General features: G+C 56.7%; 4 protein-coding genes across 16 annotated transcripts in view; 3 read left to right on the forward strand and 1 right to left on the reverse strand.

The window, feature by feature from the left end:
- Positions 1-881, forward strand: part of ARPC2 (actin related protein 2/3 complex subunit 2) — a 43,663-nt gene extending 42,782 nt beyond the window's left edge. For 4 of the 7 annotated variants that reach the window (XM_021923988.2, XM_021923993.2, XM_021923992.2 and 1 more), the window contains one exon: positions 62-817. In XM_021923988.2, the coding sequence (XP_021779680.2) occupies positions 62-205 (144 nt within the window). In that variant the 3' untranslated portion in view covers positions 206-817. Of the gene's footprint in view, positions 1-61 lie in introns of all 7 variants that reach the window. The other 3 variants (XM_021923989.2, XM_021923990.2, XM_021923991.2) reach the window with 3 other exon arrangements.
- On the forward strand, positions 231-4,589 carry GPBAR1 (G protein-coupled bile acid receptor 1). 6 transcript variants are annotated; one of them, XM_017946977.3, is made up of 4 exons: positions 833-917; positions 1,320-1,522; positions 1,834-1,939; positions 3,408-4,589. In XM_017946977.3, the coding sequence occupies exons 2-4, from the start codon at positions 1,368-1,370 to the stop codon at positions 4,443-4,445; spliced, it is 1,299 nt and encodes a 432-aa protein (XP_017802466.1). In that variant the 5' UTR covers positions 833-917; positions 1,320-1,367; the 3' UTR covers positions 4,446-4,589. The 6 variants fall into 6 exon arrangements, with proteins under 6 accessions (XP_021779677.1, XP_017802466.1, XP_003907996.2 ...); XM_003907947.5 differs by having other exon boundaries at positions 1,356-1,522; XM_021923985.2 differs by lacking the exons at positions 1,320-1,522; positions 1,834-1,939 and having other exon boundaries at positions 231-917.
- A 262-nt stretch (positions 4,590-4,851) lies between these two features.
- Positions 4,852-10,870, reverse strand: AAMP (angio associated migratory cell protein). Of its 2 annotated transcripts, none has more exons than XM_003907943.2 (11): positions 10,584-10,870; positions 10,001-10,153; positions 8,240-8,359; positions 7,565-7,704; positions 7,162-7,306; positions 6,784-6,867; positions 6,552-6,667; positions 6,300-6,403; positions 6,091-6,181; positions 5,739-5,893; positions 4,852-5,331 (listed from the first exon to the last, which is right to left on the reverse strand). In XM_003907943.2, the coding sequence occupies exons 1-11, from the start codon at positions 10,702-10,704 to the stop codon at positions 5,256-5,258; spliced, it is 1,305 nt and encodes a 434-aa protein (XP_003907992.1). In that variant the 5' UTR covers positions 10,705-10,870; the 3' UTR covers positions 4,852-5,255. The 2 variants fall into 2 exon arrangements, with proteins under 2 accessions (XP_003907992.1, XP_009181315.1); XM_009183051.3 differs by having other exon boundaries at positions 10,001-10,156; positions 10,584-10,791.
- Positions 10,871-11,103: 233 nt separating this feature from the next.
- LOC103876531 (probable hydrolase PNKD) lies at positions 11,104-13,612 on the forward strand. Its single transcript, XM_009183050.2, has 3 exons — positions 11,104-11,220; positions 12,003-12,171; positions 13,205-13,612. The coding sequence occupies exons 1-3, from the start codon at positions 11,154-11,156 to the stop codon at positions 13,395-13,397; spliced, it is 429 nt and encodes a 142-aa protein (XP_009181314.1). The 5' UTR covers positions 11,104-11,153; the 3' UTR covers positions 13,398-13,612.
- Positions 13,613-14,738: the final 1,126 nt, after the last annotated feature.

Consider the following 14,738-nt stretch of genomic DNA (forward strand, 5'->3'; position numbering starts at 1 on the left):
CAGCCCAGGCTCCCTGGCTGCCACTGCCTAATCTGTCCCCCTTCACACATCCCACACACAGTGTTTAGACAGAGCAGCAGAGAAGAAACAGACATCCTGGATCCCGCGGGGAGCAGGCCGGGGCTGGGAACAGGAGGTCTGTTTATTCCTGGCAGTCCCATATCAGAAGGGTCCCACACCCACTTCTGTCCAGGCCCCAGGCTGAACTCTCCCAGAGCCTGTGACTTCTGCCCTACCATATTGCGTGGTTCTGAGGGCTGGCCCTGCAACCCTGCATCCTCCGCACCCACCAGCTCCCTCGAGGATGGATTTGAGGCTGGATGCTTTCGTCTTCCCACTTTTTGTCCCAACAGAAGTCCCTCCTCTTCAGGATCCCTGACTGACTGTGCAGAGCTGGCAGAGCCACACTCCGCGGACCTCCAGCCCTTCAGGCCCAGCTCTCCTGGAGAGCACGGAAGTCCCTTTGCTCCATTTACTTTTTCAGCCAGGAAGTGTTTCCTAATGTCTCACCCCCAGCGCCAGCTTTCCTGCTGCAGTTTCCGCCTGTTCCCTCCCATTTCAGGCCTTAAGGGAGTGTGGCTGGGCTTCCCTCCTCCCCCTCACTCCAAAGCCGCACTTGATACAAGGTGGAAATCGAGGCATCACTCCTCCTGGCTTCCCAGCCTTGAACTTGCCCTTCCCTCTCAGTGTACCTGGTTTCCTCAGTTTCCCTGTGCAGCAAAAGTGTCACTCCCCTCTTGCTTTTCCTAAGCTCCCCATGTGCCTCTCTCAGCAGATCTGTCTTAGAGGGGCCAGGTGCAGAGAAAAGCAAAAATCCTAATAATGTTCCTAGCGATCGCTGCCTGTCACGGAGTGCTGAAGGACCAAGTGCTGATCTGAGTCCTCATCACACGGGACCTCATTTAGTCTCACGATAGGTGAGTACAACTATGGGCCCCATTTTACAGATGAGGAAACTAAGGCAAGAGAACTTTAGTCATTTGCCCAAGTTCACCAGCTTTTAAAAGGATCCAGACAGCTCTGATTCCAGCGCCAGCTCATGCCTCTTCATTGTAGGGGAGCAAAGAGAGGGAGTCGTTTGTTGGAACAAACCCCCACCCATCAAGGGCCAAGCCACTGGCGTATACGCAGCCATATGTGTTATGCTGTGATATGCCCCACCACGACCTTAATTAGAGGTGGTTTTTCTTGCTCCCATTTTAACACAGACAAAAACCGAGGCCCAGTAGTACCTTACCCAAGGTCACATCCCCAGAGCCATTTGTCCCTCATAGTTCAGAACTTAGAAAGCAGTTGAGAAAAGTATGGAATGACCCCAGATTCAGGAAGGCAAGTCTGGCCTTATAAACTGAAAGGCCCATCAGGCGATGGGATGGGGAAGTGAAGATCCTCAGGCCCCAAACACCCGCCACTGCCGCCATCACACACGGAAGTGTGGAGGGAGCCTGGTGTACTGTCAACTGACCGGCCAGTCCAGGGGCTTAAATGTAAATGCATCAGCTGAGGCGGGAAGTCAGGAGGGGTAAGTCAATCACTATTATTCATTAACTGGAATGCATTTCTCAGATTACTCCAAGCTGGAGTAGGGAAACTGCCACCTAGGTGGCAGGGCAGAGGGACACTGGGTGGGAGGGGGAGGCAGGCCTCCCAGTTGCTGTGGTTCAGAATATGCCAGGTCCCACCTCCCAGAGGCGGGGCCGGGGCTGAGTCCCGCCAGCCTCGTTTCTCCATCCCTCTGAGAACCCAGACGGGCAGAGCCTGGGTAGGAGAGCCTGGCCCCGCTGTCTCCACCGGGTGGAGACACCATGCACTTGGTCCACTTGTGCTCTTCAGCCAGGACACCAGACATGGTCCAAACCCCTGCAGGGCTGGCTGCAGCAACTCCCTGACACTCAGGAAGGCCCAGGCTGGGCAGGCAATACCTGCTCCCAACAGCCATGTGAGTAGCTACTCCCCCAACCCCCAAACCCCAGATCCTGGAGAGGCCACTGCACCCAGTCCAAGCCACCAGACCCTCGGGGGTGTGCAGGTGGTACAGCCTGCACCCTGCTGGGAAATCACCCCTAGGGGCTGCTCCCTGCCTTTGTCACTGTTCTGGTGGAGGTGGGGTGGGGGGAATCATTCCAATTAGGGCTGGGAGCTCCAGCTTAGGCCAGGTTTGGGGTAATGAACCCTGAGTCTCGTGGGGCTTGAGAGAGTTGATGGTGCTAGGGGGAAGGGAACAGAAACTGGAAGGCCTCTAGAGAGGAAAAGACATCCTGGGTGGAGGGCACTGGAGGAGACTGAGGAAGAGAAAACACGCTTAGGGGAGGGGAAAGGGGGCACAAGGCCTTGGAGGCCCGGGTTTGGGGTGCTGGGGGAACCTGGGAAGGAAGGGGAGCATCTTCCTTCCTCTCAGCTCAGGGTGGCCATGGGGCCCTGATCCCCTGTCCTGGAGGAGGGGAGAGGTATGAATCCTTTCCTTATTGACTTGGATCCTAGCAACAGCAGCTGCTCCCCTGTTGACAGAAGCAGGAGTTCCCACAGGACCCAGGACCCCTCCCCCGTCCCCAGGATGTGGCAGCAGAGCCATGACACTGGAGGACTGAGACCAGGGAATGACGGGAAGAACAGGGACAGATGAGAGCCACAGAGAAGCCAGGCTTTGCCCACTGACTCCTCTTCCCTCTCCTCTGGGCTCAGCCTCAGGCCTGGGGGTGTTGGGGAGTCCCTGTCCTTGCTGCTGGCATCTCCATGTTCACTGCCACAGGTCCCCTCCTGCTGCTTCTCTCCTCCCTCCAGCTCCCAGGAAGGACCCTGTTGCTAGTGTGGAGCAAAGACGAGTCAAGTTTATGGGCTGGAAGTCCTACCCGGAGGCTGCTCACTGAGCTGTGATGGCTACAAGGACAGATAGGGGGAAGGGCACAGGGTGCCCGAGACCTGGCCCACTGGAGCCTGTCACCTAATGGCCGGCCGGAAGACCACTACACACCAGCCAGCCCTGGTCCATTCTTTTGGCTCATTTAGGGGCCTCCCCGGTGGAGGCAGGGATACACAAAATGCTTTGGGGCTGGATGGACCCGCCTTTCAGTCTAAACAAGAGACCTAAACACAGCCGCCCAGAAAAGGCAGATACCAGAAATGGATAAAGCTGGCTGGGTGGGGACTGTTGGAAGGGCAGCCAGCGGTGAGCTCCAGCTGGTTGCTACCATATAGGACATATGTGTTGCCAGACCTGATTTTTCAATAGAAACCAAAGATAGTTTTTTATATAAATGTTTAATTGGCAATTAATTGAAAAATTCTGTGTATCAGCAAACATAATACAGCCCACAGCCTGCGGGTCTGTGCCCCTGGACTAACATGCCGCCCTGCCAGGAGGACACGACCTGCAGCCCCATCCTAACTCTGGCCACCCCATCCTGCAGGCATGCCAGCTGCCACTCCAGGACTCCCCCGTCCTCAGGACCGAGATGACGCCCAACAGCACTGGCGAGGTGCCCAGCCCCATTCCCAAGGGGGTTCTGGGGCTCTCCCTGGCCCTGGCAAGCCTCATCGTCACAGCGAACCTGCTGCTAGCCCTGGGCATTGCCTGGGACCGCCACCTGCGCAGCCCGCCTGCTGGCTGCTTCTTCCTGAGCCTGCTGCTGGCTGGGCTGCTCACGGGTCTGGCATTGCCCACGTTGCCAGGGCTGTGGAACCAGAGTCGCCGGGGTTACTGGTCCTGCCTCCTCCTCTACTTGGCTCCCAACTTCTCCTTCCTCTCCCTGCTTGCCAACCTCCTGCTGGTGCATGGGGAGCGCTACATAGCAGTCCTGAGGCCACTCCAGCCCCCTGGGAGCACTCGGCTGGCCCTGCTCCTCACCTGGGCTGGCCCCCTGCTCTTTGCCAGTCTGCCCGCTCTGGGGTGGAACCACTGGACCCCTGGTGCCAACTGCAGCTCCCAGGCTATCTTCCCAGCCCCCTACCTCTACCTCGAAGTATATGGGCTTCTGCTGCCCGCTGTGGGTGCTGCTGCCCTCCTCTCTGTCCGCGTGCTGGTCACTGCCCACCGCCAGCTGCAGGACATCCGCCGGTTGGAGCGGGCAGTGTGCCGCGATGAGCCCTCGGCCCTGGCCCGGGCCCTTACCTGGAGGCAGGCAAGGGCGCAGGCTGGAGCCATGCTGCTCTTCGGGCTGTGCTGGGGGCCCTACGTGGCCACACTGCTCCTCTCAGTCCTGGCCTATGAGCAGCGCCCACCCCTGGGGCCTGGGACTCTGTTGTCCCTCATCTCCCTGGGAAGTGCCAGTGCAGCGGCAGTGCCCGTGGCCATGGGACTGGGCGATCAGCGCTACACAGCCCCCTGGAGGGCAGCCGCCCAAAGATGCCTGCAGGGGCTGCGGGGAAGAGCCTCCCGGGACAGTCCCGGCCCCAGCACTGCCTACCACCCAAGCAGCCAAAGCAGCGTCGACCTGGACTTGAACTAAAGGAAGGGCCTCTGCTGACTCCTACCAGAGCATCCATCCAGCTCAGCCACCCAGCCTGTCTCCACTGGGCCCCACTTCTCTGGATCAGAGACCCTGCTTCTATTTGACCCCACACTGACTGAATAAAGCTCCTCTGGCTGCTTATGCTTATCTCATTCCGTATCTCAGGGCGAGGCAGGAGGAAATGGCTCAACACACCAACAACAGAAAGAACCTACAGACATACGCATGGATTAAGGCAGAGTCGACTCCAGGCAGACAAGAAGTGTCGTGTGCACAGACCCTGGAGACGGGGAGCTGGCACATCTCAACATCCAGCCGACTCTGCGGGAGAGCCTTGCCCTGACGGGGCCCTAGCTAGCTCCTCCTAGGGTCCGGCCACCACAAAATCCACACAGACGCTGTCTCTGGGAAGTATATTTTATTTACATTTTTAAAATCTTTAACTAGTATCTCTTCCTCCTTTCCACCCCCAGAGACTTGGGAAGGGAAAGAACGGGAACCTCAAACACCTACTCCCCACGTACAAATACACACCCCATGGCTCACACCAGCAAATGAAAGTGAAAGAGAAACAGGTCCGCCCCTCCCTCTGAAGGGCCCACCAAGTCTGGGCAAGGGTGGGAGGGCCCTGGGCTGGGTCTCTAAAGAGAAGAAAAGGAGAGGGGAGCAAGTCAGTTGAAGAGGCTGGAAAGTCATCCAGGGCCCCACCCTCCTCTTCCCTCTGTGCCCTACTGCCTCTGCTGGCGGGCGGGGGCAGGGGTCCCTCCGTGCCCTCAACACCAGACACACAGGCAGGGGCTGCAGCCATTAACGGTCAGGCCTCTGGACACAAAATACTTTCGCTTTGTGGTCTCCTGACGTGGTCACCACCAGGGAGGCATCTCTATAAACAGAAAGCATGTGATTGCAGAGACGGGGGGACCCAAGCCCACCACCCAGGGGCCCTAGGGTGGGCTCCTCCAGCACACCCTCAGTTCTAGGGCCCTAGTGCCCAGCACTGGGCCGACATCTCTGCAGCCAGCATGGAGGGAATTAGAGGAAGTCCCCAGCACGGGAGAAGCAGAGCTGACTCCGATGGGGAAAATCAGTCTCAGCCTCTCCCTCATGACTGAGATGTGGGGCCCCGGAGGGTCACTATCAGTCACTGGGGTGGGGGCTGGGCTGTGAACCCTCAGGCTTCCCAGCATCCCTGCCTTAGGAATCCCCTCCCACACCCCAAGGATCCTGTGTCCCCCACTACTCCCACCTTCCAAATACACAGAGATCCCAGCCCTTGGCCAATTCACTTACTTGCTGAGGGCAAAGTCCAGGATCTCAGCCGTGTGGCCCCGGTAGTCAGTAAGCAGGCGGCCGGTCCGGGCGTCCCAGAGGCGCACAATGCCATCCAGGCTGCAGGTATAAACCACAGCAGTGCCTGCCTCCCACAGCAGCTGCACGATGCCCGACTGCCTCGAGGAATGACAGAGGCAGGGCACAGGTTGGCAGGAGAGCTGAGAGCCATCTGCTCCCAGTTCTCACAAAGAGGGACAGCCACACACAACAGCCAGGCAGGAGCCAGATCTGGGGTAGATGCTCCTGGAGGCCTGGGTTTTCCCTCCACCATGGCCACAGCCCGCACAACCCCAGCTCCAGCTGCCCGTACCTGGTGCTGACACTGATGCCTAAGAGTCTGCGTAGCCAGGTCATAGATGGCCAACGTCCCATCCAGGTAGCCAACAGCTGCCAGGGGCATCCTGGGCAGAGGAGCGCACCATGAAGACTCATGAGGGCCTGGACTCACACGCCCTGCCCTCCCTCCGGGGCCCCGAGCCCAGGCTCCTCCCACAAACCCCTCTCCCCATCCTCACTCACACACTGCAGAAGCCCAAGGACTCCACCGAGTTGGACTCACTCTCCTCCCCTTCTCCAAGGCTGGGCTGGGAGGCCACAGTCTCAGGTCTAAAAACACCCACCACCTGAAAGCCAGAGAGGATCAGAGGAGGGCCCGGAATCCGGGTGCTTGATGGAGAGAAAGACGGTGGGGAGAGGAGACAGTGAAGACCCAGGAAGGAAGGAGAGGAGTCGAGAAAGCGGAGGCCCCAGCCGGGCTCCAGGTCAACTCACCTTGCCAGTGGTGGCACTGACCAGCTTGGCCTGGCAGTCCACAGAGCCAGTTAGGATTAAGCTGCCATCCTGGTTGGTGGCAACACAGGTGAGTGGGCCCTGGTGACCCTCAGTCCCTAGCATAGAGCAGGGAGGCAGTCAGGCTTCATCCTACCTCTCCTCTGAGTCCTCCCCCAGGATCTCAGCCCCTCCCGACAAAGGCCCAGGCTAACACTTCCCCCACCTCTGATACCTTTCAGTACATGGATGGGGCTTCCCTGCTTCAGGTCCCAAATCCTGATGGTGCCATCTTCGTAGCCTACCACAGCTCTCTTCCCTGAAGAGAGGCACAGATGAAGAGAGGGGAGAGGGCACGCTCAGATACACTAAGCAAGGGAATGGGGAGAGGGAGAGGAAAGAAGAGTGGAAGCGCCCAGACACTGCCCCAGGAATCACAGGTGAGTTCAGAGCAGGAAGGAGGCGCTATGAGCTTTGGGGCCAGGGGGTCAGCACTCCAAAGAGCAGGCCTCAGAGTTTGCCGGCTGTGGCCCAGAAGGCTGCTCCGGGAGGTGTATATCCCGGGATTCAGCCTCTGCACCCAGGAAAGGACACTCAAGGGAGGTGCTCTCACCATCAGGGAGGACTCGGCCACAGGTGGCTGGGCAGTTGGGACCCTGGAAGGTCTTGCAGTCACCATTCGGGACTTTCCACATCCAGGTGTTGCCGTCAGCTGTGCCCGCCAACAGGACAGGTGCCCGAGGATGCCACTCCATCCACTGGACAGGGAGGAAGGGGCAGCAGGGAGGCCCGTCACCCCATCCCACCTAGAAGCCTGTCCTGTGAGCTCCACCCAAGGTTTCCTGCCTCTGGGGTTCCGCGGGGATTTTCCAGGTAGCAGGCAGACCTTCTTCCTGTGCCTTGGGGCGCACTGGCTCAGAGCTGGCTTGGCGCAATAAGGAAGAACTGGCCTCCCAAGCTTGCACTCCCAGCAACCCAAGGCCCCACAGAGCTGACTCCCGCTCTGATGATCTTACCTCCAGGTCTCCCGCTTCAAAGGACCAGACCTCCTCCTTGGTGTCCACCTGCCACACTTTCAAGAGGCCACTCATGTCCCCTGTGGCCACTAGAGTGGAGTCATGGCTGAAACCAGCACAAGTCACAGAGTCTTTATGGCCTTCAAAGAAAAGTGGGCAGAAAGAGGGGAAAACAATAGGGTACCTGGTGCTGGGGGCATGTGATTCTGGTATCTGGCCCCCTGAAACGACCAGCTAGGAAAAAAAGAGGGGCGGGCCTGAGCAGAACAGGTGCTGGAACTCACTGCCGCTCTAGGAACCAACCCTCCCATGTCTCGCCAGGAGAGACACTGCTGGCCGTCACTCAACCAGGCCAAGCCCCAGCCTCCTATGCCTTCCCCCTTCTGTCCACTCTACACCTCTGCCCACAATCCCAAGTCCTCCCCTCTGCCCAACTGCTCCTATACCAATGTGACCTCCTCTGGCCTTTCCTAGACTCCCTTGGCCAATGAGTGCCTCCTGCCTCTGTGCCCAAAACACACTAGTATTCTCCCCGTGTCCCTGGGGCCCAGCACAGAGCTGGCACAAAAGAGACGTCACTAAGTGGCTATTGGATGCACGACCACTGCAGGCCAGGCTCCTAAGATCTCCCAAAGGAATATGACCTCTCCCAGGCCTCTACCTCAGCCCCCTCACCTGCACACTCAAAGAGCAGCTCCCCATCGCTGAGCCGCCATACGAAGGCTTTGTCATCTTCACCCCCGGTCACTGCCAAGGTGTTGGTCTTGGGGTCCAGGCTCACACAAAACACAGACGCTGTCCCAAGAGATATTCCATGGGTAAGGGGACAGAGCTCCCACCTAGGGCTCTGTCCTTCAGAACCTTCAGGAAACCCACCCCCTTTCACCCAAAGCAATGTGTCTTTCCTCCTAGAAAACACAGGCACATCCAAGTTCTTCTAAGTTTCAAGAATCGGGTTAAGATTTGCCAAGCTCCCTATTTGCCAGAGCAGATGCCCTGTGTGACTCCCCTCACCACCCGGCACCAATGCCATGGACAAGAGGTGGGTACAGGTGCAGGGCTTACAGGTCTCAGCATGGGATGCCACCGGGTTGGGTACAGAGTGAGGAGAGCATCATGTTAAGAGTTTCTTACTAAGAACTAGCACTTGAGAAAATTATATAAAATATGCTCAAAAAGATACAATTATCTCTAATTTTAATTTACTTTATTTTTTTGAGATGGAGTCTTGCTCTGTTGCCCAGGCTGGAGTGCAGTGGCACAATCTCGGGTCAATACAACCTCCGCTTCCCAGGTTCAAGTGATTCTCCTTCCTCAGCCTCCCGAGTAGCTGGGATTACAGGCACATGCCACCACATCCAGCTAATTTTTTTTTTTTTTTTAGTAGAGATGCGGTTTCACCATGTCGGCCAGCCTGGTCTTGAACTCCTGACCTCAGGGGATCCGCCTGCCTTGGCCTTCCAAAATGCTGGGATTACAGGTGTAAACCACCGCACCTGACCAATTATCTCTAATTTTATACTCACTACTTTTATTAACTTTTATCAAAGATACCTTTTTTTTTTTTTTTTTGAGACACTCTCATTCTGTTGCCCAGGCTGGAGTGCAGTGGCGTGATCTCAGCTCACTGCAACCTCCACCCCCCAGGTTCAAGCGATTCTCCTGCCTAAGTGTCCAGAGTAGCTAGGATTACAGGCATGTGCCACCACGCCTGGCTAATTTTTGGTTTGTTTGTTTGGTTTTTTTTTTTTTGAGACAGCCTCGCTCTCTCACCCAGGCTGGAGTGCAATGGTGCAGTCTCGGTCTACTGCAACCTCTGCCTCCCGGGTTCAAGCAATTCTCCTTCTCCTGCCTCAGCCTCCCGAGTAGCTGGGACTACAGGTGCCCACCACCACGCCCAGCTAATTTTTGTATTTTTAGTAGAGATGGGGTTTCACCATATTGGCCAGGCTGGTCTGGAACTCCTGACCTTGCAATCCGCCTGCCTCGGCCTCCCAAAGTGCTGGGATTACAGGCGTGAGCCACCACACCTGGCCAAATTTTTGTATTTTTAGTAGAGACTGGGTTTGCCATGTTGGCCAGGCTGGTCTCGAACTCCTGACCTCAAGTGATCCACCTGCCTCAGCCTCCTAAAGTGCTGGGATTACAGGAGTGAGCCACCGCACCTGGCCAAAGATAACTTTTTAAAAGAGAACTAAGAGGTTAATCAAGGTTAACTGGCAAAGTAGAGGGAGGACTTGAAGCCTGGTGTCTCAACTGATGCCAGAAGTCAAGCAATCATCCATTCTGCCACAGGTCCCCACCTGTGGGCTCCTCCAGCGCAAGGCCAGCATCTTGCTCATCTCTGTGTCCCCCATAACGCTCTGTCCACGGCGGCTGTTTAATGCTTACATGCCCACCTAAACTGATTTGAGGTGGATCGCCTCAAAGACCTACCTGAGTGCAATGCAAAGGTGACCTCACTATCGTCGGGGCCCTCCATGCTGCCGACCACCCCTTCCTGGGGTTCTAGAACCCAGCCCTCTTCGTTGCCCTCTTCCTCCTCCTCTTCCTCAAAGTCCACATCTTCCATCTCCTGGGCGAGGTCATCTGCTTTGGGGAGAGGGTTAGAAGATGGGGCTCGGGAGGCGGTAAGAGGTACGGAGAGAAGCGTGAGGAGGCCTGAGGCTGGGGCGGGTAATGTGGCGAGAGGGGAAGGTGGAGTCAGACACACCGGGGTCCCGGGGGCGCGCGGGACACAGCACGGGAGGCCAGGGCTGGCCAGCGACCGTGCGGGAAGGGAGAGCCGAGGGGATGATGGGAAGGGGGTGTGTGAGGGGAAGGGCCAGAGGAGGCGTCAGGGAACCCCCACCCCAGCCAGGCCTGAGAACTAAGTCTGAGGAGGGGAGTGGGGGAGGAGGGGAAGAGGGATATCGGTAGGAATGACCGGTCGGGTGTGGAGGGGAGCGAGGAAAAGCAGGGGTCAGAGGCCAGGGGTGAGCGTCTCCTGTCCCATGGCCTGAGGAGCGGCAGTTCTCACCTGGGTCCGGCGGACCGGGATCAAGTTCTACCACCTCGATAATCTCTTCATCACCATGGAAGCTTAGGGTCTCCAGTGGGGGGGTGTCAGCAGCAGCCCCGCTTTCCGATTCGGACTCCATGCGGCGCAAGCGGCCGATCCACTTCTCTGGGCCCAAACGCCTCCCAGAGTCAGCTCTGCGCGACGACGCGGAACTCGAGCCCCTCCTCCCGGGAGGAAGTAGGCGTAGGCGACTCCCCGGCAGGAAGAGCGACGGCCGTTCGGCCAATACCTACGAAGGTTGGCTGGACGCCCCACCAATCACAGAGCGGCATTGGAAGACGGGGCCGGGGCGTGGTAGAGAGAACCCAAACTCCGCCCCACCTGACTCCGCCCCCAACTGGAGGGAAACAAGCGAGCGTGCGCGCCTCCGGGGTCTCCTGGGAAAAGTAGTTCTCCTGGGTCGGCTCTGCGGGCTTCTGGGAGATGTAGTTTCTGGTCTGTAGGCAGGACGGAAGGAGCGGGGGAGGCCCCTTACGCAAACTACAATTCCCGGCGGGGAGCGCGGTGAAGGGGGGGTGGGATCTGAACATGGCGGCGGTGGTAGCTGCTACGGCGCTGAAGGGCCGGGGGGCGAGAAATGCCCGCGTCCTCCGGGGTAAGGAGAGGGACCCCGGGGAGGGCAGGACTGCAGAAGATCCCTTTTCTTTCACATCCAGCCTGACGGTAGCAGGAGGTCAGGGCTCTCGGTTCCTGCCCACACTTTTCTGCAAGATCTTAGAGTCTGGGGATGAAGAGATGCTCTTTAGAGGTCACCCAGTGCATCCCCCCGCCTTTGGGTTGCTCGACACCTCCGGGGTCTTGCTGCGAGAGGGAGCGCCTAGGAAGCCTGTTAGACTCCCGCGCTCCAGGTGTTTGACACTCACCGCAGTGCAGAGGAAAGAGCCCCAGGCTTCTGGAGGCTTGGGTTCCAGCCCCGGATAATTAGCAGTTTGACCTTGGGCAAAGCAGTTTGTCTCTCAGGGCGTCAGTTTCCTCTTCCATACAGTGCAGGGGATGGAGTAGACTATCTTTAAGGTCCCTTCGAGTGCTAACATTTGCAATTTCAAAACCTTTTCCCGGATTTCCTTCATACGTCTCATGCGAGTCCCACTGCAGTCCTTCCCATCCTGTCGTCTGAGGAAGAACAGCGAAGCTTTTCGTCCTGGCACCAGGGTGATGAGCTCGCAGTGACGTGGAAGTGGCTTCCAAAGGTGCCACCTCGATGGCGATTTTCCCATTTCCCTTTGGATTCTCCCTGGCACTTGTTACTTCAGACTGCAGTCACTCCCCTTCCCCAGATCTCAGCCGTTCTTCCCCAGCCCTTACTGCTCCCCCGCCACCTCCCCGCTTGCTTTCTTCTCATCTCTTCTTACTGACCTCCCTTACCTCCATCCACAGGCATTCTCGCAGGAGCCACAGCTAACAAGGCTTCCCATAACAGGACCCGGGCACTGCAAAGCCATAGCTCTCCAGAGGGCAAGGAGGAACCTGAACCCCTATCCCCGGAGCTGGAATACATTCCCAGAAAGAGGGGCAAGAACCCCATGAAAGCTGTGGGACTGGCCTGGTGAGTTTTAACCACCGCTTTGCCCACCAACGGGGCGTGGCTTCTAGGGAAGGGCAGGACTCAGAAACTTCTCCAAGTTTCAGGTGGCGAGCTGAATCCAAAGTTGTGGGAACAGAATTGTTGGGTTCGATTGGAATCTGAGATGGGTGGGGCAGGGGAGATGGGAAAGTATGTGGAATTGAGAGGACAGTGGGTTTACTTTGGAGTAAGCTGAGTTGATCTGATTCAGACTTGGGTCCCTGGCCTCATCCTCCCTTTTGGGAGCTTGGAGTGAGACTCAAGTTGAAGTTAAGTAGTTCGCTGAGACCATGTGAGATTGTACTAGTTTTATAGTAGTACTTAGAAGGCGTTATGAACATTGTGATTGGGCTCTGACTCTGACCTTAATACATATTATTGACCAATATTAAAGGGAAAGGAGGAAGAAATCAACTTTTTTCTGCATGTGAGGTGTGCTAGCACTTTGCCATGTAATGTTTCAGGGTTTGAGATAAATATTACATCCCCATTTCACAGAGGAAGGAACTGAGGCTGAGCTAGGATTCTCACCTGGTCTGTGACTCCATGCTCTTTCCCCCACACCAAAGTGCCTCCCAAGCAGTGGTTACTTAGCTTAACTGAGGGGAAAACTGGGAGGGGACCTTGACCAAGTCTCAGAGAGGGAAAGCTTCAGGGCTGCCTGGAAAATCCTGCACAGGTGCTATTGGAGGAATGCACAGCTTGTGCTGAGGATCAGGCTCTAGTGGGGAGGAGGAAAGAGGTAGGCAGAGACCCAGCCACACTGGGCCTTTTGTGCCATGCCTAGGAGTTGGACTTGGCCAGGAAGTGATGGAGCACTATTAAGGGGTGTTAAGCAGGGAAGTGACAGGATCTGATTTGTGTGGGTCCCTCCAGCAGCCAGCACAGAGGACAAATAGACTATAAGAGGTATTGCAGCATTCATGCAATTGATGAAGCTAGAATGACTCCCCCCAGCTCCTCTGGCTCAGGCTTGGCCCCTCCCCAAACCCCGTGCACATCTCCCCACCCGTAGGGCCATCGGCTTCCCTTGTGGTATCCTCCTCTTCATCCTCACCAAGCGGGAAGTGGACAAGGACCGTGTGAAGCAGATGAAGGCTCGGCAGAACATGCGGTTGTCCAACACGGGCGAGTATGAGAGCCAGAGGTTCAGGGCCTCCTCCCAGCGTGCCCCATCCCCTGATGTTGGGTCTGGGGTGCAGACCTGAGGAGTGCTGCGACCCTCCTAGGCTATTGACTGTGAAGCCCTCAGGTTCCGCCCGGATTCCAGTTCTTGCCTCTGAGGTCCACCAGAGGGCGCATAAAGCCCAGGCTGCTGCCAAACCCTACCCCGCCCCACCCTACCCCGCCCCACACTACCCCGCCCCACACCAAGGAGCCAGCCAAAAGCAAATAAAGTTATTGAGTGTTTAGTGGAAAGGAACCAGGTCTGGGTTTGTGAGTCCCTTGGGATGGGAGGGGCAGAGGGTGGGGCTGGTTACTCATGTGTGCTCCCTCTCCCAGAGCTCAGTGTTCCCAGCTGGATGGTGGGGCAAACCCAGAGACTTAAGTGCAACCAGCCTAGGCCCTGGGCCCTCAGGACCAAGCCCTCAGAGCTGCCGGCCGGGAGGGTGGGGTCCCACTCAGCCTTGAAACAATAAGGAGAATCAAAGAAGGTATTCAGGGTGTGGAGGCAAAAAAAAAGCACGGCTCTTTACTGAGTCCAAAGGACTCGACTCTAGGCCTCAGTTTCCTCATTTGTTTTTTTGTTGGGTTTTTTTGTTTTTTGAGACGGAGTCTCGCTCTGTTACCCAGTCTGGAGTGCAGTGGTGTGATCATCAGCTCACTGCAACCTCCACCTCCTGGGCTCAAGTGATCCTCCTACCTCAGCCTCTTGAGTAGCTGGGACCACAGGTGAGTGCCACCATGCCCAGTTACTTTTTGTGTTTTTATTTTTGTGTTATTTATTTATTTATTTATTTATTGAGACAGAGTTTCACTCTTGTTGCCCAGGCTGGAGTACAATGGCATGATCTCAGCTCACTGCAACCTCCACCTTCTGGGTTCAAGCGATCCTCCTGCCTCAGCCTCCAGAGTAGCTGGGATTACAGGCACCCACCGCCACTCCCAGCTAATTTTTGGGGTTTTTTTTTTGTATTTTTAGTAGATTTGGGGTTTCAGCATGTTGGTCTGGCTCGTCTCAAACTCCTGACCTCAGGTGATCCGCCCGTCTCAGCCTGCCGAAGTGCTGAGGTTACAGGTGTGAGCCAACTTGAGGCCCAGTTTCCTCATTTGTAAGAGTTGGGACTGGTGATTTCTAAGACAGGAGTTGACATGGACTGAACCTGCAGTCCATCCCCTCCTCCATCTGCAAAACTGTAGGTATACATACAGCTCTTTGGGGAAGACAGTTAGCTCTCATGAGCTTTTGGAAAGGGTCCATGGTATAGCAAAGGTCAAGCACTACAGCCAAGAGGTCTCTTCCAGATCCAGTGATCCAGTGTGATAGGGTTGAGCTCTCCCTTTCCCCACCCAACTCCTGAGCCTTCACTAGTCTATTGCATCCATCC

The sequence above is a fragment of the Papio anubis genome, chromosome 10 (assembly GCF_008728515.1).
Source record: "Papio anubis isolate 15944 chromosome 10, Panubis1.0, whole genome shotgun sequence".
In the NCBI taxonomy this organism is placed as follows: domain Eukaryota; kingdom Metazoa; phylum Chordata; class Mammalia; order Primates; family Cercopithecidae; genus Papio; species Papio anubis.